Source organism: Misgurnus anguillicaudatus, chromosome 22 (assembly GCF_027580225.2).
Source record: "Misgurnus anguillicaudatus chromosome 22, ASM2758022v2, whole genome shotgun sequence".
Classification (NCBI taxonomy): Eukaryota; Metazoa; Chordata; class Actinopteri; order Cypriniformes; family Cobitidae; genus Misgurnus; species Misgurnus anguillicaudatus.
In genome coordinates, this window is record NC_073358.2 from 47,169,308 (window position 1) to 47,194,393 (window position 25,086).

General features: G+C 36.7%; 2 protein-coding genes across 6 annotated transcripts in view; both read left to right on the plus strand.

The window, feature by feature from the left end:
- The first annotated feature begins 2,874 nt into the window (after positions 1-2,874).
- On the plus strand, positions 2,875-3,866 carry cldn26 (claudin 26). Its single transcript, XM_055198446.2, has one exon. It carries the CDS (start codon positions 2,894-2,896, stop codon positions 3,554-3,556), a length of 663 nt encoding a protein of 220 aa, XP_055054421.2. The 5' UTR covers positions 2,875-2,893; the 3' UTR covers positions 3,557-3,866.
- Positions 3,867-4,212: 346 nt separating this feature from the next.
- The window catches only part of aifm3 (AIF family member 3), a 43,922-nt gene continuing 23,048 nt past the window's right edge, over positions 4,213-25,086 (plus strand). For 2 of the 5 annotated variants that reach the window (XM_073860552.1, XM_055198444.2), the window contains exons 1-4: positions 4,215-4,311; positions 6,887-6,989; positions 8,332-8,541; positions 20,428-20,654. In XM_073860552.1, the coding sequence (XP_073716653.1) occupies positions 20,624-20,654 (31 nt within the window). In that variant the 5' untranslated portion in view covers positions 4,215-4,311; positions 6,887-6,989; positions 8,332-8,541; positions 20,428-20,623. Of the gene's footprint in view, positions 4,312-6,886; positions 6,990-8,331; positions 8,542-17,765; positions 17,910-20,427; positions 20,655-25,086 lie in introns of those variants that run through there. The other 3 variants (XR_012365256.1, XM_073860553.1, XM_055198443.2) reach the window with 3 other exon arrangements.

Sequence of the window (25,086 nt, forward strand, 5' to 3'; positions counted from 1 at the left end):
TCCTGATCTGGATACGGTGATTCACGCATTCATTTCCTCACGCTTGGATTACTGTAATGCTTTATAAGGCATCAGTCAATCTCTTATTTCAAAATTGCAGCTGGTTCAAAACGCTGCAGCGAGGCTTCTTACTGGTACTAAGAAAAGGGAGCATATTACACCAGTTCTGAAAAGGCTCCATTGGCTCCCTGTGAAATATCAGATACAGTATAAGGTTTGGTTATATGTTTACAAAGCTGGTTATGAGTTGGCCCCGGAATATATCAAGGATTTGGTGGTTAAAAACTCTGGTAGATCTCAAAGGTCTTTTAATTGCTTACTACTCTATGTTCCAAGAACTCGTCTTAAGACGAAAGGGGATCGAGCGTTTTCAGTCGTTGGCCCTAGGTTGTGGAATGCTTTGCCTCCTGATATTAGATCTGCACTGTCAGTTGATGTTTTTAAAATTCGTGTGAAAACTTATTTGTATTCTGTCTCTTTTAATTCTTGATTCTCTATTGTATATTGTATTTTTGTATGCTTTTTTTTGTTTTTAGTTGTACAGTCCTTTGGTCTACGTTGTAGTGGAAAGGGCTACATAAATAAATGAGACTTGAGACTTGAACCGTTGAGTTCATGACCTCAAAAAGCTAATTGGAGTCGTGTTTTAGCACAGTCTTGGAGGTGTGGACCAGAAAAAAACCCTCAAACTTTTGACGTTTGCTCTGCAAGAAAAGAACACGCTTATGTGAGCCATGCTTCACCAAAAAGAGCCTTCAGAGGAGCTATGATCAAGAATTGTTGCTTTACATAAAGCCTGAAAGGGTTACAAAGTTATTTCAACAACTTAAAAATTCGCCAGTCTACAGCAAACACAAATCTACAAATGGATACGCTTTGGGATTGTTGCTACTTTACCAAGAAGTGGGCATGCAGTCAAAATAACAAGAGCACAGCGAAGCCTCGTTAGTGATGTAAAGAAACAACCCCAAATGACAGCCAAAGATTTAAAGGCATCATAGGAACTTGCTAACATCTGTTTATGAGTCTACAATACATAACACACTGAACAAGCAGGGTGTCCACGGCAGGACAACACGAAGAACATTGCTGCACGCCTGAAGTTTGCAAAAGAGCACATTGACAATCCACAGCGGTATTGGCAAAATGTTTAGTGAACTGATGAAACTTAGATTGAACATTTTGGAAAAACACACAACGCTACATCTAGCATAGAAATGGCATGGCATATCACCATGAAAACATCCCAACTGTAAAGTATGGTGGAGGAAACATCATGATTTTGGCCTGCTTTGCTGCATCAGGGCCTGGCCAGCTTGTAATCATTGAGGAGAAGATGAATTTCCAAGTATATCAGACAATTCTTCAGGATAATGTGAGAATCAGCACATACTGAAACTGTGTAGAAGGTGGGTGATGCAACAGGACAACGACCCAAAACACCAGAGCAAGTCCACAACAGAATGGCTTTAGAAAAACAAAATCCACCTTTTGGAGTGGCCAAGTCAGAGCCAAGACCTCAATCCAATAGAGATGCTACGGATTGACTTGAAGAGGGCCAAACACATGAGACGTCCAAAGAATATGACAGAGCTAAAGCAGTTGAGCTGTGTTTTGGAGGAGGTGTGACTTTGGATAGTGATTAGTGCTAGTAGGCTAAAGTTAGCATTTTTCAAAATCAGATACCCTGCCTTTAAAGTAAATTAATAAAAAATTACTGAATTAAATAAAAGTTAGACTCTTTTTTTTTTAAACAAACACCAAGCATGACCTAGATGCAATTTTATACATATTTGGCGGGTTTCTGATGGTTTTTAATTTGATTGTATGGGTAAAAATGGGTTGGGATCAGTTTGGTGGGTTTTATACAGTTACAGATAAGTTAATGAGTAAAGAAAACCAAAGTGTGCATGTACTTTCAATACTGTGCAATCATGGCGCCTGCCATCCGGTAGCGTCTGCCGTGCAACCATAAGTTGTCCATATGTTCAGAATCAGAAATGCGTCTACCTGCATTATTCTTCATTTAGTGATCTCCTTAAAATTAGCCACAGGAATGTTTACTGCCTTTCCAGATTATTTGTTTTTCAAATAAATCCTTTTTTGCTTCTCACAAATGTGGGTGAAATGCTCTATCGAGCCCTGTAAAATTAAATAAATGCACTCAACTGAGTAATTTTTATGTATCTACACATGCTATGAAGTCAAAAAATCATCTAAAGAAAGAGGCCCAAAATTCTGTCTCGCATACCCCCTTAAAACCCTTCATTGCGCCCCTGACTACAACTTTATCCTTTTCAAGTAAAAAAATAGCCTGCCATCTTCAAAACTATTTTACATGAAGGTAAGGAAATCTATATCCAGTGTTCAAGGACAAATGTTGAGGTATGAATAAGCTCAGACCTGTGACAATGTGTCTATTTTCATTTCACAGGTACGCAAAAATCTGAGTAGCTAAAGTCACACGTAGCAAAGTACTGTTTATTGCTACCTGACACTTTGCAAAGTATCTAAAACTCTTTAGTATCTCTTCTGAGCTAGTGTTAGCTAAAATGAATTTTATAAAGGCGTGTTTGTCCTCTTATTAAGGATTTTACTTTGAAGTTCTCCATCTCTCTCATTTTTGTTTCATACTGTTCAGGTTTCTTTTTTCTAGACTTAAACTAGACATATCAAATTTCCTCTTTAAAAAGCAGTTATTGTCCTTGTAAAGATATTCATCAGTTGGGGAAACAGGCCCTCCGTTGTGAAGGGCTGCAGGATTATCCTGAGTGAACAGATGAGGTTTTATTAAAGAAAAGGAGGAGCCATTCCACCCCAGATCTCTTGTTGCTGAAGAAGACCGAGTTGAGAGACTCAGAAGGTCTTGCGAGGGTGAGAGAACAGTGTTAATATGGTGCTCCTCACCCCAAAGTTTGTCCAAAGAGTATCACTCTTTGTGTCTTTCGGAGGTTTGATCTCAACATTTGTCACAACCTTTCTGCCACTATGGAAGACGATGAACTCTGACCTAAATGAGATGGAGAACTGGTACGAGGGTCTTTGGCACATGTGCATCTACACCGAAGAAGTCGGGATACACTGCAAAGCCTTCGAATCTTTTTTAGCTCTACCACCAGATACTCTGGCATCACGGGTGTTCATGTGCATCTCAATCGTAACGGGATTACTCGGTGTGCTCGCTGCATTTTTCGGACTCGAGGGTGTGGAGATAGGAGCTGGACGAGAGAGGATGAAGAGAACGCTGCTCATCCTGGGTGGAGTGTTGATATGGGTTTCAGGGATAACGACTCTGGCGGCCGTTTCGTTGATGGCGTACATAATGGTGGTGAAGTTCTGGGATGAGAACCTTCCAGATGTGATGCCACGATGGGAATTTGGAGAGGCCATGTTTTCTGCCTGGTTCTGTGGACTTCTGCTGGTCGTCGGTGGGACATTTCTCTTCGTTGCGGTGTGCATGGGAGACCACGAAGCAAAACACCAAAGTCAAATCCTGGCTAGCAATCAAGAACATCGGCCGAGAACACAACATTACAGAAAAACTGAAATCCTATAGCTTTGATGCTGTCTTCAATTATAACAAATAATGCAAACAATACAGTTTTCTCAGCTTACAATAAACACACATGGAGACGTTGTTGTGTAAAAAGAACAACTGAATTTGTTTAAATCGTGGTTGTAATTGCAAGAAAGAAGTGGTTTATTTTACATGGCTACATGGATCCGGATTTGACAGTGAATGACCTTCATATTTAATTAACCATTTGAATGTGTAAGCTATCATACTAAAAAAGCAATACAAATCTCATTCTGTGTCCGAAATAGCCATTCACTTTTTCCTAAATTAGTTCCACTTGATAAGTGAATGAAAAGCTGTCATCTTTTCTTTTACAACAATGGAATTAATCTTTTTTTTTTTTTTTGGCTGATTCTGATGCAATGTTGTATAACTTGACAATTCATCAGGGTATAAGAAGTCTCTTTTCCACGTGTTTACTGGATAGAATGGTAAAACATGAAATGCTTCATGCATATATTTGAGGGAAGTGGTGGGCAATTGCAGCTGACCATACCAACGTTGGCCCAACGTTGTATTTCAGTCAGATAGGTTGGGCCAACGTAACCAACCAATATTGACGTTGGCCCAACGTCTGTTTGCTACCTGGGGAGTGCGCCGGAAGCGCTGCGGGCGCCATCTTGTGTCGAGAGGCGGGAGTTCATTTGGCACGCGCCTCACAGTGACGAGTGGGTAGCCGTTGAGCGTACATCATCGGTTGTACGCTCGTTATTGTGGAGCATTATGAGAATACAGTAAGTGCACTCGATAATGTTCACTATAATTTCGGACACCACTACAAAATGTCTGTCCCCTAAAATAGTGCACTGCTAAGGATAGAGAGCTTTTTCGGACACAGCCTCATATGTTTTGTCAGGGTGGGCAGCTGTTAAATTTGCACGGATCGGTTAGAGAATACGCACAAAACGGATTAAAGCTTTTTTATACTTCTAGTTATCATTTAAAGTGCATCAAAACCTCTCATAAAAGTTGTGAACAATACCCGTTCTTGTCAGGACAACTTTAATCAACTTTTTGGATCCACATTAAATGCTGACTAACGTTAACTGTAATTCTGAGGTAACACAAGTTACGTTTTTAACATACCATTAAACATGGCTCATGTAGTCTATAACTTAGATAACAAATGATTTAGAAGCAAATTTTCATTTTTTTAATTATATTTTATATAATCAGTATTGATAGTAGTGAAATGATTTTTGTGATGTAGCCTACCTGTTTTTACTGTCATTATATACAAAAAATAGAAATTTAATTAATTTGGGGAAATTTTTATGATTAAGAAAAAATTACATTATATTTCATATTTACATTCATGCATTTGGCAGATGCTTTTTTATCTAAACCTACTTGGATCATTGCAGGATTTGTTTAATGAGTATGTGTGTTTCCTGGGTTCAAACCCATGACCTTTTGCACTGCTAACACAATGCTTTACTGAGCTATACAGTAGCAGATTGTCAGTAGCTATTTAATGTTATTGTGTCAAAGTTTATTTCTCAAATATAGTATGAAGCATGTGACTTTGAAAAGCAAAATACAAATAATGATGATCCATAAAACTTGTGTATTTTTTATGTGTCTTATTTTACAGAAAATAAACCCACCTTCACTCTAATTAAAAGGCTATTTTTAATAATGAATAATACATAGATGAATGTGAATAAATAAATAAATGTGAAATTTGATGACAGTTTAAAAAAAATTTAATCTGATGCTTTTTTTCTAAAGTGACTTACAATCAGAGAGGCAACAAATAAGGTTAGTCTACAAAGCTATGTTTACAAGTGTCAATGTTATTATATTATGGGAATATGATATGAATATTAATAATGGCATTATTTTATATTGGGGTGATGCCGTAACATTGCATATATACACTGTCAGAAAAAGGTACAAAACTGTACCTTTTCACTGGTGGTACCCTAAGGTTTCGTTTTGTACTTTTTCTCTAAAAACAAACGGTGCTATATAGCACCAAAAGTGGTTCTTTGCTCGTAATCATAGAAGAACTGTTTTTAGTGCCATATAGCACCGTTGAAGCACCTTTATAGCACCTGTGTAGAACCATAAAGGGGCCATATAGCACCACATATGGTTCTACATAGCATTATACACAGGTGCTTCACCGGTGCTATATGGCACTAAAACAGTTCTTCTATGTTTACGAGCAAAGAACCACTTTTGTTTTTAGAGAAAAAGTACAAAACGAAACCTTAGGGTACCACCCAGTGTACAGGTATACAAAATATAATACAATGTTGTGTACATTACTGTACCTTAAGGACCTATTGTGTACATTTAAAGGTACAGTTAAATCTTTTGATCCCTAACATTGTTTAACATTTTAAAGGTACATAACAGGTCCTTAGGGTATAATATTGTACTCAAAAAGTACACCATTTCAATATGTTGTATACCCATAAAGGTACAAAAATGAACACTCGAAAGTAGCACTCCAGTGATAGAAAAGGTTCAGTTTTATACTTTGTTTTCTGGTAACTTAATACACTGTCAGAAATCAAGGTACAAAAGCTGTCACTGACACTTTGGAATGTAATATGCACCTTTGAGGAACTAATATGCACCCTATAGGTACAAAGGTGTACTTTCTAAAAGGGTAAGACATCTTGCATGGTGTGTGGCCGGTCAAATAATCAATGTCATTCATAACACTTCATGCTGTTAAACCTTTCAATATTCAGATCAAAATCTGATCGTATATTTTGTTAAAAAGGTGAATTAAAAAGATCCATTCAAGATGCATACTAGTAATCATTTATTTTTGCATCCTGTCATGTACTGTACTAACTTAAATAAGTTAATGTGTCCTTCAGCATTTAAAGCTATTGATTAGGCCATTTACTATCTCCACAGCAGTAGGTGGGACATCTCCACAGGAAGAAGACATTAATATTCATGTCAGAAAATAACACCCAATTCATAATTTACTAGACCTCTAGTTTTCTTCATAATATGTTCATATGGCACTTTGCACTGGGACAGGTAATGCAGTACAAAGACACTGGATCATTCAAAAATGATGTAATCCATTTGTCCTTGCGTCCTTGAAGTGAAGATTAACCTTCTACTCTTATCCTCATCATTGAAATCTTTTGTGACATGCAGTTCTCTTCATTGTCAGGAGAGGGCTCCATATTCTGTATATACAGTATTTTACAGTAGCTTCAAGCCATATGTTACAAATATATCAAAGATTCACTCTCTAATTCATTGGTTGTTATATGCTGCAAATGTAACTGGGATGTGTTGTGAGATCATGACTTTTCTTTTTACACATACTTACAGGTACAAGTTTGCACCAGTGGAGGATAACTTCACCAGTCCTAATGGGTTGGCATCATGTTGTCAGCAAAATGCCAAAAGATGCATTCAGGGCAAACAGACGCAGGTTTGTTTTATTGTATTAGTAAGGACATCTTAGAGACGTCTACTGTTTTCATATCAAGCTAATGATAAGTTCCTGCAGCTCTCACACAAATGCATTGACATTCAATGCATTGACATTCAATGCAAATCATAATTTGACCAATTTCTAATTGATAAACACTAAAGAAACTTTAAATGCATTTAAGCTATTCATTCTGTATAAGTGTCATCTTACAGTGTCAATATTTGGCTTTCAAACTAACAAACACACTTATTTAAAGGTGCAGTGTGTAATTTTTAGAAGGATCTCTTGACAGAAATGCAAAATAATATACAAAACTATATTATCAGTGGTGTATAAAGACCTTTCATAATGAACCGTTATGTTTTTATTATCTTAGAATGAGACATTTTTATCTACATACTCAAAGGGCCATTTTGTGCCGCCATGTTTTTTACAGAAGCTCTTTTTTACTAAGTTATCTTCAACAGTGATATGTTTGTCCTGTGGCTGCTACTGTAGCTTCTTTATGCATTTCAAAAGCGAAGGGTGAGCTGTAAACTTTGCAACCTCACCACTAAAAGTTACACACTGCACCTTTATTTAACTAGATATGGACAAAAAATCATAGCAAAACTTTTGCATGGTAGAATTATGACAATCATACAATTTTTTAAATACATTTATAATACAAAAATTGTCCCAAGCTGTCACTGGGGCAGTACCCTTTATAATAGTTCTAATATAATTTAGGTACAGATATGTATATCATTTGGTACCAATATGTACCTCTGATGTACTAACACCTGGATGAACTATTTGGGTGCAGTTTTTGAAAGGGTACCGTCCCAGTGATAGTTACCATTTTTGACCATTGAGCAATGGGATGAAAAACCAAGCTGTGTGTCAGACACATCGTTTAGTAGACAGAAGCTGAGCGAGAACATGGTAGATGAATGCAAGGGAAACAAAGAGGAACAGTGTGATTTAGACAGTGTTTAGCTAAAGGAAGGAGATTGATAGGTTAGGTTATGGCGGTGATAAATAAGGAGGTTGGGGCTTGGGGAGAGCGAAAGAGAAAGTGGAGCGCTGGGAAAATTCATGCTGTGTTAGCATCCCTGAGTAACTCCATCAATGCTGCATACAGCTGAGTTACTGGCAAGAGTCCCGCTGCTGCAACCCCAGCCTCCGCTAGAGAGGGAGAGAGAGAAAGAAAGAGAGCGAGAGAGAGAGAGAGGGTTTTGTAAAAGACTAAATAAGCACAAAAGGGGGAGAGAGCAAGAGAGAGAGAGAGGAAAAGAGTTAGCGATTCTTACAAGCACCTCTGCTTACTGCTATTGGTTTATGTGTGTGTGTGTTTTAGAGGCTTGTGGTGGGACTCTGCCTTGATCCTGGGTTACTGCAGAGGACGGACTGCTGAGCTGTGGAATTCTCTACAGGAAAGAGGAATAACGGCGATTCGGCCCTAAAGATAAGATCACACTGGATACCTGCAGTTAAACATCACCTGGATCCGGACCTCTGGCCTTATGCAGAGCACAGAGTTTGGCACACCTGATTTTCACACGGCCAGGTAAGTTCAAGAGTATTATGTAATACAGATTGTAATCTGTTAGTGGTGCTGGTTTAGTTGGGGCATGCGACTCTTATCAGATTAAATGAACTTTTGCAGCACAGATAGCAGTCAGTGTGTGAGAGGGCTCAGGTTGAATTTTGCATTTTGTTGCAGTTTGGTTAAAAAAAGGAAAAGATCAGCGCAGAATTACACAGTTTCGGAAGATCATAGTGTGGTGCATTGGGGTCTCTCTCTCTCTCTCTCTCTCTCTCTCTCTCTCTCTCTCTCTCTATCTCTCTCTTCCAAATGATTAATGAACTTGTATAAACTTTAGATTTCTTGTCTATGCCTGGATCAATTATTTAAATGGGTGATAACCCTATAGCATCTCTCTTCTTTATATTTTATAGATTTTTATTTTATTTTTATTTTATTTTTTATTTGCTAGAATTATTAGAAGTATTTACATACAGTAGGCTATGTACTAGAAACATACAGTACATATACAACAACACAAATTAATTGTTCAGACAATGTCTTGAATAGCAAAGAGAGAAAACATTGAATAAAATTGTTACTGTATCATCCAAATAAATTGGATTATCACATTTTAAAAAATTCTTGACAAACACCCTTAGCTTCTAATGTAAATGTATGTGGGAATAACAAAGCTAGAAACTTAATATAAATGAAATAAAAGCACAAAAGCTGTCACTGTGATGGTACCATTTCAAAAAGTACACGTTGTGCATATTAGTACCTCAAAGATACATATTGGTTCCCTTAAAAGTACATATCTGTATATAAAGGATTTTTTTGTGATAGCTTTAGTACCTTTATTTCTGATTTGCACCTTTTAGGTACCAATATGCACCCTTTAAGTTCAAAGGAGAATTTTTTGAAAGGGTACTGCTTTTCTAATGCTATGTACACACCAAACGCGGGGCATTGCGTTACTCGCTCTAGATTACTCGCAGGAAGACGCGTTTAAGGGGAATATTGCGTCATTTGCATCTGCCCACGCGAGGACCCGTCTGAATGCGTTTTTGCATTGTTGCGTCTTTGCTTCGTTGAACTCACGTCTGGTGTGAACCCACAGTAATGCTACGTACACACCAAACGCGGGACATCGCTCTAGATTACTCGCGGGATTTAACTTTGTGTCGTGCGGATTTTTCGCTCGAGTTGAATATTTTCAACTTGGGCAAAGACGCGTTTGAGGCGAATAGCGCGTGTTTTCGGGGCAAATGCTTTGCTCATAACGCGTCATTAGCATCGCCCCAGATGAGGATGCGTCTGATTGCATCTTTGCATTGACTTTGTATGTAATCTACTCGGGCAAATCGTTAAACTCGTCTCTGGTGTGAACCATAGACAGTAAAAGAAATGGACACAGCAACCCCATTGGATTCAACGGAGACAAGTGAGTGAAGTCAATTAGAAGCACGCACTTCCTGGGTGTCGAGCGTACTGCGCAGACTCAAACTGAGCTTAATGACGTAGATGTCACGTGAGCAACCTGTCTGACAATTGTAAGTCTTCTAATAGCCGTGCCACGGGAAATCTGAATCACCCACCAAATCTTGCAGAAACGGCAAGCGTGAACAGGAGCAAATTTTGGTTAGTATTCTGATTAATAATCTCCCTTGACTTTATGTCTTCACGTCCACCCGATGGCCTCATAGTCAGTAAAAGATTGCCTGTGAGCTTCTCTCCCAGTCCATACGGTAATTTCTCTACTGTGCGACAGAGAGTCGCAGGTTATGACGCAATCGTTAGCCTATTTTTACAAAAACTGCTTCTACTGGGCCATAACGTAAGATACATGGTAATGGAGACTTTTATACATTTTCGTGTTTCTTTAGAAATAATTAATGGACACATGGAGTCTTTAAACGCCTCAGATGTAAAGTTATTTGCTGTCAAAGTGACGCCAAAATGAATGGGAGTCAATGGGATGCTAACAGCAGATGGGTGTTCGCTAAGCAATGGCGGCGTCCAGGGAAGCTTCAATAAAATATGAAACCCTGCCCCCCTGGTGTGAACCCACAGTAATGCTACGTACACACCAAACGCAGGGCATCGCGTTACTCACTCTAGATTACTCGCGGGATTTAACTTCGTGTCATGCGGATTTATTGCTCGAGTTGAATATTTACAATTTTGGCGAAGACGCGCTTGAGGCGAATAGCGTGTGTTTTCGCGGCAAACGCTCCGCTCATATCGCGTCATTCGCATCGCCCCAGGCAAGGACGTGTCTGATCGCGTCTTTGCATTGACTTTGTTTGTAATCAACTCGCGCAAATCGTTGAATTCGCGTCTGGTTTGAACCCACAGTAAGAGTGTACAGACTATAAAAAGAAATGGTTCTCAATTGCTCTCTGGGAACCCTAAAATAGTTCTTCTATGGCATCGATTCAATGAACCCTTTATAGCACCTTTGTTTTAAAGGGATAGTTCACCGATAAATAAAATTCTTTCATAATTTACTTAAGTCCAAGTTATAGTCGTGAGTAAGGTCTATAGTCGTAGCTATGCCGTAGGTTATTCCTAGCCTTATCCGTTGCCCGACGTGCACCTCGTCAAATTTTTAACAACGCGTCAGTTCTACGCGGGCCGCAAAAGCTGTGAGAGACGCTGTCCGACGCGGACGACGACGCAGAAGTATATATAAAAACCGACGTGTATCCTACGCCGTAGGACATATGCACAACTATAATGAGCCCTTTACCCTTAAGTTGTTCCGAACTGGTATGAATTTCTTTGTTTTGCGGAACACACATTTTTTTTATTCTGAAAAATGTTAATAACAAAACAGATCTGAGGCACCTTTCAGTTCCATAGTATTATTTCTTTTTCCACTAAGGAAGTCAATGATGCCCCAGATCTGCTTGGTTACAAACATTCTACACAATATAATCCTTTGTATTTAGCAAAATAAAGAAACTTATAAAAGTGAGGGTAAGTAAATGACAGAATTTTCTTTTTTTTGTTAACTATACCTTTAAAGACTGTATAATGTGGCCCCTAAACTGTAATGTATAAAGGTTTGTGTCTGAATTCCACAACCAGATCAACATTGAACTCAAGTAAACTGTGATTATAAAAACTGAGCAGCACAGAGAGTCACACACCTGTACTTAAGCTGTACTTAAGGAGCACGCGTTAAACACTTTGTGACTTTACAACAGGGTAAATACTATAAGCACTACTGTATGTTCATGATGATCAGAGGCGGCAATGAGGAATCTGATTAAGCCAATATTTAGTGTAAGCCAATATTTGATTTCATTTGCATTGAAGAAATCCTGCGGGCGCTCTCAGTGATAAACTCTGGTCAAACAAAAGCCTCTTTCCATCCCACTACAACTCAAGCTCATTTAGTTTTGGGGATTACCAAAAGGAAAATGTTATTGCTTACACGTTGTCCCTCTATAGCCGTGTTTTGTTAAGGCATCAGACGTTTCTTCATAAATTCCCACAGGGACATAAAATTGGACATTAATGGGTAAATGATTGACCTACAGAGTGCAATGTTAAAGACACCTCAGAGTCATGGTCTAGTTCACTACAGAAATATTTATGAATCGCTGAAGATATAAGCTATCATTTATATGCACATTTTATAAATCAATATAATCAGCACATATCAGTGTGTTGTTTCCTAACACTTTAGCCTCTGAATGACAACACATTGGTGTTTGCTAAAATATCTACAATGCATCCGCCTCAAAATACAGGAATTGTTTACAGTACCAGGCCCCCCTGACCAATGGCACATGAAAATGTATGCGTTTGTTCAGGGATAAACAATCAAACAATACCCTGATGCTTTGCCTGTATTCCTCCGGTATGTTGAACAAACAGTTAAGCTGGAGTGTAACCTGTGACTGCTGTGTTGTTTAATGAAACCAGAGAGTAATAGCAGAGCTGTGGTAATGTTATCAAGCATTAAGAGCGGTTCTGCTTTGTTTTAAGTGTTCCACTCTGATTTATCAGGCTTAGATCAGGCCACGTTTTATCTACTTTAGTGCGAGCGGCCTAATGTTTAACCAGAAGCACAATCTCAGGGACTGCCGTTGGTAAGACAACATCTGTGATCTGATCATTTCTTTTTTTAGAAATCACTGTCTTTTATCTAGGTGTCAAATCTACCTTAGGGGATTTTAACTCGCCGGTCAATAAAACTTTATCTAACATCAGGGACTGCCGCTTGAGTTTACACTCTAAATATGTCAAATGACCAGAGGAAAATGTCAAAGCTCAGAGGTTAGTCTCTCGTTACTTAGGACATTTCATTAGGTTCTCAGTTGTGTTTTCTTGAAGTATCAAGACTGAAATTACTAACGAGTGAAATATAGTAGATACCAATGTGATAAATTAATGAATAAGGTAATGGATAAATGAATAGATAAATGAGGGAATGGATAAACGAATAGATACATGAATTGGTAAATGAAAAAAATTAATGAGGGAATGAATTGGTGAATGAATAAATGTATGGATGAACGAATGAACGAGGTAATGGATAAATAGATAAATGAATGAATGAATGAATGAATGAATGAATGGGGAATGAGTAAATTAATGGATGAATGAATGGGTAAATAGATGAATGAATGGATAAATGAATGGATGAATGAATGGGTTAATGAATGGATGAATTAATGGATGAATGAATGGGTAAATAGATGAATGAATGGATAAATGAATGAATTGGTAACTGGATGAATGAATGGATAAATTAATGGATGAATGACTAAGCAAGTAAATGGATGAATGAATGGATAAATTAATGGATGAATGAATGAGCGAGTAAATGGATAAATGATTGGGATTGGGAAGTGAATGGATACATGGATAAGGGAATTAGTAAATGAATGGATGGATGAATGGATAAATGAATAGATGATATAATTAGGGAATGAGTAAATGAATAGATGAATGTGAAAATTAATGAATAAGGGAAGGGCCAAATGAACAGATAAATGAATGAGGGAATGGGTAAATTATTTGATGAATAAATGAGGGAATGTGTAGATGAAAGGACAAATGAATAGGTGAATGGATAAGTGAATAAGGGAGTGGATAAATGAATAGGTGAATGGATACATGGATAAGGGAATTAGTGAATGAATGAATGAATGAATGAATTAGGGAATGAGTAAATTAATAGATGAAGGTGAAAATGAATGAATGATGGAATGGCTAAATTAACAGATAAATGAATGAGGGAATAGGTAAATTAATAGATGAATGAATAAGGGAATGTGTAGATGAATGGACAAATGAATAGGTAAATGGATAAGTGAATAAGGGAGTGGATAAATGAATAGGTGAATGGATACATGGATATGGGAATGAATGAATGAACGAACGAACGAACTAACAAATTAGGAAATGAGTAAATGAATAGATGAATGTGAAAATTAATGAATGATGGAATGGCTAAATTAACAGATAAATGAATGAGGGAATAGGTAAATTAATAGATGAATGAATGAGGGAATGTGTAGATGAATGGACAAATGAATAGGTAAATGGATAAGTGAATAAGGGAGTGGATAAATAAATAGGTGAATGGATAAGGGAATTAGTGAATGAATGAATGAATGAATGAATGAATGAATGAATGGACAAATGAATAGGTAAATGGATAAATGAATAAGGGAGTGGATAAACGAATAGGTGAATGGATACATGGATAAGGGAATGAATGAATGAATGAATGAATGAACGAACGAACGAACTAACAAATTAGGAAATGAGTAAATGAATAGAAGAATGTGAAAATTAGTGAATGATGGAATGGCTAAATTAACAGATAAATGAATGAGGGAATAGGTAAATTATTAGATGAATAAATGAGGGAATGTGTAGATGAAAGGACAAATGAATAGGTAAATGGATAAGTGAATAAGGGAGTGGATAAATGAATAGGTGAATGGATACATGGATATGGGAATGAATGAATGAATGAATGAACGAACGAACGAACTAACAAATTAGGAAATGAGTAAATGAATAGATGAATGTGAAAATTAATGAATGATGGAATGGCTAAATTAACAGATAAATGAATGAGGGAATAGGTAAATTAATAGATGAATGAATGAGGGAATGTGTAGATGAATGGACAAATGAATAGGTAAATGGATAAGTGAATAAGGGAGTGGATAAATGAATAGGTGAATGGATAAGGGAATTAGTGAATGAATGAATGAATGAATGAATGAACGAATGGACAAATGAATAGGTAAATGGATAAATGAATAAGGGAGTGGATAAATGAATAGGTGAATGGATACATGGATAAGGGAATGAATGAATGAATGAATGAATGAACGAACGAACGAACTAACAAATTAGGAAATGAGTAAATGAATAGAACAATGTGAAAATTAGTGAATGATGGAATGGCTAAATTAACAGATAAATGAATGAGGGAATAGGTAAATTATTAGATGAATAAATGAGGGAATGTGTAGATGAAAGGACAAATGAATAGGTAAATGGATAAGTGAATAAGGGAGTGGATAAATGAATAGGTGAATGGATACATGGATATGGGAATGAATGAATGAATGAATGAACGAACGAACGAACTAACAAATTAAGAAATGAGTAAATGAATAGATGAATGTGAAAATTAATGAATGATGGAATGGCTAAATTAACAGATAAATGAATGAGGGAATAGGTAAATTAATAGATGAATGAATGAGGGAATGTGTAGATGAATGGACAAATGAATAGGTAAATGGATAAGTGAATAAGGGAGTGGATAAATGAATAGGTGAATGGATAAGGGAATTAGTGAATGAATGAATGAATGAATGAATGAACGAATGGACAAATGAATAGGTAAATGGATAAATGAATAAGGGAGTGGATAAATGAATAGGTGAATGGATACATGGATAAGGGAATGAATGAATGAATGAATGAATGAACGAACGAACGAACTAACAAATTAGGAAATGAGTAAATGAATAGAAGAATGTGAAAATTAGTGAATGATGGAATGGCTAAATTAACAGATAAATGAATGAGGGAATAGGTAAATTATTAGATGAATAAATGAGGGAATGTGTAGATGAAAGGACAAATGAATAGGTAAATGGATAAGTGAATAAGGGAGTGGATAAATGAATAGGTGAATGGATACATGGATATGGGAATGAATGAATGAATGAATGAACGAACGAACGAACTAACAAATTAGGAAATGAGTAAATGAATAGATGAATGTGAAAATTAATGAATGATGGAATGGCTAAATTAACAGATAAATGAATGAGGGAATAGGTAAATTAATAGATGAATGAATGAGGGAATGTGTAGATGAATGGACAAATGAATAGGTAAATGGATAAGTGAATAAGGGAGTGGATAAATGAATAGGTGAATGGATAAGGGAATTAGTGAATGAATGAATGAATGAATGAATGAATGAATGGACAAATGAATAGGTAAATGGATAAATGAATAAGGGAGTGGATAAATGAATAGGTGAATGGATACATGGATAAGGGAATGAATGAATGAATGAATGAACGAACGAACGAACTAACAAATTAGGAAATGAGTAAATGAATAGAAGAATGTGAAAATTAGTGAATGATGGAATGGCTAAATTAACAGATAAATGAATGAGGGAATAGGTAAATTATTAGATGAATAAATGAGGGAATGTGTAGATGAAAGGACAAATGAATAGGTGAATGGATAAGTGAATAAGGGAGTGGATAAATTAATAGGTGAATGGATACATGGATAAGGGAATTAGGGAATGAATGAATGAATGAATGAATGAATGAATAGATGATAGAATTAGGGAATGAGTAAATGAATAGATGAATGTGAAAATTAATGAATGATGGAATGGCTAAATTAACAGATAAATGAATGAGGGAATAGGTAAATGAATAGATGAATGAATGAGGGAATGTGTAGATGAATGGACAAATGAATAGGTAAATGGATAAGTGAATAAGGGAGTGGATAAATGAATAGGTGAATGGATACATCAATAAGGGAATTAGTGAATGAATGAATGAATGAATGAATGAATGAATGAATGAATGAATGAATGAATGAATGAATGAATGAATGAATGAATGATAGAATTAGGGAATGAGTAAATGAATAGATGAATGTGAAAATTAATGAATGATGGAATGGCTAAATTAACAGATAAATGAATGAGGGAATAGGTAAATTAATAGATGAATGAATGAGGGAATGTGTAGATGAATGGACAAATGAATAGGTAAATGGATAAGTGAATAAGGGAGTGGATAAATGAATAGGTGAATGGATACATCGATAAGGGAATTAGTGAATGAATGAATGAATGAATGAATGAATAGATGTTAGAATTAGGGAATGAGTAAATGAATAGATGAATGTGAAAATTAATGAATGACGGAATGGTTAAATTAACAAATAAATGAATGAGGGAATAGGTAAATTAATAGATGAATGAATGAGGGAATGTGTAGATGAATGGACAAATGAATAGGTAAATGGATAAGTGAATAAGGGAGTGGATAAATGAATAGGTGAATGGATACATCGATAAGGGAATTAGTGAATGAATGAATGAATGAATGAATGAATGAATGAATGAATGAATGAATGAATGAATAGATGATAGAATTAGGAATGAGTAAATTAATAGATGAATGTGAAAATTAATGAATGATGGAATGGCTAAATTAACAGATAAATGAATGAGGGAATAGGTAAATTAATAGATGAATGAATGAGGGAATGTGTAGATTAATGGACAAATGAATAGGTAAATGGATAAGGGAATTAGTAAATGAATTGATGAATGAATAGATGATAGAATTAGGGAATGAGTAAATTAATGGATAAATGAGGGAATGGCTAAATGAACAGATAAATGATTGAGAGAATGGCCAAATGAACAGATATATGAATGAGGAAGCTAAATGAACAGATAAATGAATGAGGACGCTAAATGAACAGATACATGAATGAGGGGAAGAGTAATAAATAGATGAATTAATGTCATAAAATCAGTGTTGTAATGTCTCTACAGAGTGAATGCTGACACAGCTGTGGAATCTCACCGTACCTGAACTCATTCACTGCATGTGTCATATATTTCACTCTTATGTTACTCTTACATGTGGAGTGCTGCTTTGTACGTGCTGTATGCCAGAGTCCAGGTTATAAACTCTGTGTGTGTGTGTGTGTGTGTGTGTGTGTTGTTGGTGGGTGTGAGAAGGGGACAACCCCTGTAAGACCAGTGAAATATTTCAAAACCAAACTTGCTGGACAACATGTGAGGACAGCTTCACTGTCTGCTGGCAGCAGATGAGATGGATGGATGAGAGCGAAGCGTGCTACAGTAGGTGATTGTTTTCTGTCTGTCATATACTGTTTTCTTTATTACCATTTGCATTGCAGTATTTGTGAGTAGCCTAAAGCAGTAACTTGCAACAGTTACAACAATTTACACTGTAAAGGTGAGAGGGTTGCAGGGTGGAAAATGAAAGTCCGTAAGTTCAATAAAGATAAAAAAAACCCCGGCTCATCCTTCTTGAAGATTTACATACAGTGTATTGCTCTTGAGACGTTTCCTAAGTTATGTTTTACCAAATTATCAAATTATCTTACCCAATTGCAAACTTTTGTATTAGCAGTAGAAAGTTTTGCTTTCCTCCGCTATCAATTATATTTTGCTGTCATAAACCCATCAAGAACTATAGCCTGTAATTTATAGGCTATATTGTCTGGGGGGCTTGCACTACTAAGCCTGTTTGCATTTACAGTAGTGCTATTGAGGGTAACAATCTGCCCCCCCCCAAATAGTGTTTTCCGGCTTTAGGACAGACTGAGGAGTAAATGAGGAGACCTGTGTTGTGAAAATTTTAAGACTGAAACATTATGGATTTGGTGGGACCCAAGATCTGACAAAAATGCAAAATCAAAAATAAGAGATTATATTGCGTATGAAGAATGAACAGCAAGATGTTTTGCTAAGTGACAATTATGCTCCCCACATACATCATGGTAGGATTTATTTTACTGCTTTTTTGCTAATTAAAAACGGCACATGCTTCATTTTCTTTATGCAAAAATAATTTATTTTGGCGAGGTGAAATAATATTTTTTGTGAGTTTCACAATAGTATTGTTATTAAGTGCTATTAATATTGTTTTTCCTTTTGTGGGCGAGTGGAAGTCACTTTATTTTTCTACCGTCACATAACCCAAAATCCAATTCTTTGTGTAAAGCTTTTGTGAACAAATTCACAGTTGCTATGGAGATTTTCATAAATTCTTCAGGAATAGCAATTCTGCCAGTGGGAAGAGGGAGGTGGTGTATTTTTGCTGTTTGTTACATGCTCTTTATTTTGGTTAGATGTTTTTTGGGATTGTTACTGTAACTGAAGGTACTGTATGTTTCATACTGGTGTCTCTCTTTTCCATAAACTGCAACACTACAATAGAAATACTTAAAAATAAAGAATGAAAGGAGAAATAAGATGCAAAAAAGTAACAGAATAACAGCAGTTTTATCATGTGCATTATAACTAAAAGATGAATATGTTTAAAGTGGTGGCTCTTAATACTTGGATTTTTAAGGTTCCCAAAGTTTGGTACTTCTGTTCCTGGTTTATTCATGGAACATTTCCTTTCCTTTATTAAGGCAAACTTTTGTTTTTTACTCGCCACTTCACAGACCTTTGGGTGTGATGTGAATATCAAGTGGCTTTTGAGTTGAGACCCTGCAAAGATGCTCGATAATTTAATCTCATGTTAAATTAAACTAAAACCAGTGATGTTCATGGAGTCTGGATGATCGCACACCTAAAGAAGGCAAATTTAGTTGTAATGTAAACAGTACATCATATATTAATAAAAGTATGCCGATTAAATGAATTGAATGAAACAATAAAGCTAGCTCAGATAAGAATTTAATGAAGGTAATGGTTAACAATGGAAATTAGGACTGGAATAAGATTTAAGCAGGACACAGAAAACAACTGAAGTTATGTTTAGGATGCATGGACATGTAAAAACAATCTTGTCCTGCGTACACCCAATTTTGCCCATTTTTAAGAAGTTGGGGTGCCAATATAACATCTTAAACAAGAGCCAGTCCATTCCTGTCCTTCCGGCTGTATTCATTTCAATAAGGAAACCTTTCGTTTTGCTGTCTCCGTATGACATCATGTATCTATGTAATACGTGTAATGACCTTGATTTTTATTAGGTCAGCACAACAAATTACGTATATTAAGATATCAAGTGTGCTGTACTCAAGGCCAGTTTGCAATAAAATGATAGCAGGGTGCTATGGACTGCTTGACCTAATGTTGCATTGTGTTTCCTGGAATAGTTCCCATTATCTGTGTGTTAACAGCATTTGCATTTAATCAGCATTGACAAATAAACAAACACATATAAGGGTGTTTTCACAATAGTTGCTTCAAAGAAAAGGTATAGTAATATCTGGCAATGAATAAGCACGTTTGTATATTTCTCTGTTTAAACCTGTATGTTGGATTTTGCATAAACCCAAGTTTTGTAATGCACCATAAAATCCTGTTTTGTTTATATTAGCACCACTTGTATGGTGAAAAGTTTCAAAATTTGGTGTGATGGTTGGGTGTGGTGTGAAAACAACTTAAACCAGTTTGCATTGACATGTTGGACCAGTTCTGTTTGTCAGTGATTGTGGATGACCTAATGGTTGTGCTGGTGGCCATGTATGCTGGTATTTCAGACCCTAAAGCAATGCAGTTATCTATCATAAATCACCTCTCTATTCATCTGTTCATTTGTAAATGATAGTGAATTTAAGAGAAAAATCTCTTAGTTGCTGACAAACATAAGCACAATTTTTGTTGGTTTTGTTTCTCAGGCTGTGTATGATGTACAGTAGCTGATTCCTGAGATGGCTGTGTGGGCCCGACAGGCCCGAATTTTCCCCCTCCAGTGTTGCATTCACCTTCTTCAGGCCCGGTGGCCCACCCTGAGCGTCTGAATCTGCCCACCCTTCTACCACCCAACCTGGGCATCCCTCTCATCGGGCCACCTGGCTTCACTCCGGGCCCACCATGGGAGGATGCTTCTCCAAACCCAAAGAAGGTGACGAAAAAATACACGTATAAATAAAACCCTTGGTCCATTTAATGCTGCTGCTGTCTTTGAGGAACAGTTCACCCCAAAAATGAATTTGATCTCTATTTCACTATTTGGGCAGAAATTTCATTTTTGGGTGAACTGTCTCTGCATTAAAGCCAGTTATAATTTGGATTTGGGTCTCCAACTATATAGGTCAGTAAATGTGGACCCTGAGTGCTGTTGTGATGTGGCTTTCCTTTAGTGCTGGAGGAATTTTAATGCTCTTAATTGCTGTGTGTGTTCAAGAGGATTAGACAGCAGAATACGAGTCGAATGTTTCACAATGTGTCGCTGTTTCTCTCATATGGTGCCCGTGGAAGGGAGCACTACAGTACAACTACAAAGCTTTCATGTCAGAAGACTAACAGTTGTGAAAGTGTGACTGTAGGAGTTGGATTTCAGAGGGTATGGAGAGAGGCCAAGCGATCTGAGTTAAAGCCCAGGACCCTTGTCTTTTGAAGTCACTATGTCTGAAAAGTAATAGTATATTGTTTTTTAGCATAATGGAGACATGGCTGAATTTTTGATAAAAATATTTTGTCAAACAGATTTAATAATGTGACAACCCTGTTAGAGAATTACTCCACTTTCTAAAAAAAAATCCCACTAATTTTCCTCCCCCTATATCATCTAAGAAGTTTATGTCTTTCTTTGTTCAGTTCTCGTCTTGCACTAGCCGTGTGACGCGCCAGCGTTACCTTACATCTTACATTATCACGTCGAAAGGTCACATTTGACTTGTGCGAAACTGTAGGACTGTTGACGCGTTAATAACGCGTTAACACAAATTAATTTTAACGCCACTAATTTTATTAACACGATTAACGCAACACGCAATTTCTGTTTGACCCACTCCAGCCCATAGTTGATGCAGAAAAAATGTTACCCTGTCTATGAGTCGAAGGTTTTCATAGAAATAAGAACATTAAGCAAATCGTCTAGCAAATCCAATGCTCTAAATGCTTGTTGGACATCTGAAATGATCTTTATTTATACGTCTGAGAGGTGTAACGTTACCGTCCTCCTAATGCTTAATCTAATACAAAGATGCGTCTCAATTCATTTTGGTTTTGCTTTTAAGCATGACTTAGAAAATAGACTGCAGGACTTGCTTGATGTTAAAAGGGTTATTAAGAGAGATAAAGTTCGGTACCTGATTAATGTTAAAGAGTTATTAAGAGCGACAAGACTCAAAAGCGATCTTCCACGCTGACTGACATCTGAAGCGCACACAGACGCGCGAGTGCGCGACCCGGATATATAGACATCTACACAAAATTACAGTTTTAAAAATATCTGTTTTGATAAGAATTCAAGCAGGAAGGATCTATAATCTGTTATGTCTTAAGTAAATGTTTGGTTAACTGTTGGGTAAAAATATCTGATATGTAACATTATATTAGATCACTTAGATTTTAAGCAGTCTGTCTCAATGTCAATCAAACAATAAAAGAAAAAAGTTTAACATAATTGATGATGTTTTTGCTTTGTGTGTGCTAAATCTATTAGTTTTACCAGTGATTTTAAGGTATGGATGTGGTAATTTATTGTATGGATGTGGTCATTTTGTGGTAATTTAACTTGCTGACTCTTTCAACTTCAAACACGTGTAGTTCTGTCATATTTTGTTATATTCCAACAAATCATGCATTGTTCTATGTTTTAATAGAGAATGTCAAAATATGACTACTATTTTTTGAAAATTAGCTAATTCTGACTCAACTTGCCAGCACAGGTCACCAATGATGCAGCAGCAAACAAAAATGGAGAATGAAAAATTTTCTTAAAGGAAAATTCATATACAAAACAATTGCTTAATGGTTCTGTTAAAAATGTAAACAGGCTGTTCTTAACATACATTTGCATAAAGCATCTATATATGTATATATGATTAGAGTATTAAAAACCTGAAAAGTGTTAAATTAGGGTAAATTTAGAATGGATAAAAATGTGCGATTAATTTGCGATTAATTGCGAGTTAACTCATAAATCATGCGATTAATCTAGATTAATTTTTTTAATCTATTGACAGCCCTAGTTTAAAATAATTCGAAAGTGTTCGTTTGACAAATGTAACGTGTGACCTTTTGACGTGATTACGTAATACGTAAGGTCGGATTGGCGCTTCACACGGCTAGTGCAAGGCGAGAAGTTCACGGGTCTGTTGAATGCTGTATTCTGATTGGTTGAGAAATGTTCCATGGGTATGCATTATTTTTCGATAACCCCACACCTAACTTTTCAAATGTCTTAAAAATAGGCATCAGAGCAATGTTTGTGGTAACCGTGATATAAGTGGAATAATTGACTTCGGTCCTTTGAATTATTTAAAAGTAATAATGCACTCCGCGTCTGGCCGCATAACCACCTTGGGTGTGCATTATTTTCTTATAATTCAATGGCCCGTCGTCAATTATTCCTTACTCGATGAATACATGTTAATTACAGAAGATAAGACACTTATGCATTGGTTGGGATTGTTTAGAGTCCTTTGTAGCTGCATTGAAACTGTAAACTGTTGAGGTTCACTATAGAAATATCCTGGAATGTTTTTCTCAAAAAACTTAATTTCTTCGCGACTGAACAAAGAAAGACATAAACATCTTAGAAGACATGGGGGTGAATAAATTAAAAGATTGTTTGTATAAAGGTAAAATATGAATTTAAAGCTGCAATCTGTAACTTTTGCCTCTCTATCGCCATCTCTGTTTGAAACATAAAATTGCAGTTATTTGTGGAGTCATTTTTTGTACATACATTGTGCTTCGCTACTATATGCAAATGAATCTGATTTCTGTGATCACGGCATCAGAGCGGATCTGTCATTATCGCCCTGACACTTAAGGGGGTCGCACACCAGATGAGAAGCGCCGCATCGCACCATGAATCTAAAAACAGAACACATTATTTTCTATGAATGTACGCATAGCGGCGGCTGTCGGTGGCTGTCCGCTGTGACTGTGAACACTACTCAAATCCCTGTCGCGCCACTCACATAGTTTAACATTAAATAACATCATATTTGACCTATGGCTAAGCCACGCCCCCTCCACTCACTCGGACAAAAAATCAACATTCGGTGATAGGTGCTATGGCAGCTGTCACAGTAGGAGACATTTCACAGGAGCCAATTGATGATTTTTGGAGACAGTAAGACTATATATCATCTCGAAGTTACCAAAAGGGTCTTAAAGGATAATTCCGGTATTTAACACTTTGAGTCTCATTTCTGGTTTGTTTTGGATGAACTACAGTGATGGACACAGAAATTTTGACAATAGGTCGTGTCTTGACTTTTCGACTCATTTAGAAGCGTCTCTTGACTGCTTCAGAATGGAAGTCAATGGCCATGCACAAAATGTCATTAAAACAACACTTAACGTTCATTTTCAAAACTGTACTACTCACCGAGTGGTTCATGGTGTTCGTTGATGATTAAAAACAAATATATTGGCGCAATGTATGATTTCAATCCGTGTTATTTGCTATAGTGGAACTATTTTTTCAGATACCTCACAACCGCTTATATACTTCCGCTCTATATTTGAGTCTGAAGCATGAATGAACGTAGTCCAACAAACTGTAATAAAACGGTAGCATACTTTCAAAATCAAGTTTATTTATAACACTTACACCATCCGATATGTTTTTTTCATCAGCAGAACAATAAAGAAGATATTTTGCAGAAACCCCAGTGCTCCGTCATGCAAGTCAACCGATCCGCACCGTGTGACATATTGACGTCTTGTGAAGCAAATCAATCAGTTTTTGCAAGAAACTGAATGTTATTTACAACATTATTAGCGTGAATGTCAAAGCAGGAAGCGCGTTTTCCGTTTGAGGCGATCTCTTCCACTGGTGTGCGTTTGGTGGCTGTTGGCTATGGATGTTGGTCTCTCTGCGCCACCTATAGAGCGGGAGCGTGAAGCGCACTTCCTGCTTGGCAAAAGCTCTGCATTAACGCTGTAAAATATTTATATATATATTCGAATCCCAAAACTGAAATACGGAACGAATATTCGAATATTCTGGTCCAGCCCTACAAATATGGGAAAAATTTATTCTGAGAGAAACCGAGCTAAAAAACAACAACCACATGTAAACAGTCCCCTTTCCTTTTCCGGCGGCGGAGTGATATATCAGCGAGCAATGAGTCTTCCAGAGAAGTCAATGGAATTTTACAAAATGCCAAATAAAACACGACAGAAACTGTATTTCGCTGCACAACTTGTTTTTAATCATCAACTAACACCACGAACCACTCGGTGAGTAGCACAGTTTTGAAAATGAACGTTAAGTGTTGTTTTAATGACATGTTTGTGCATGGCCATTGACTTCCATTCTGAAGCAGTCAAGAGACGCTTCTAAACGAGTCAAAAACTCAAGACACGACCCA

What these genes read in the sequence shown, in the direction of transcription:
- cldn26 (XM_055198446.2), top strand. Translation starts at nt 2,894, where the DNA reads ATGGTGCTCCTCACCCCAAAGTTTGTCCAAAGAGTATCACTCTTTGTG.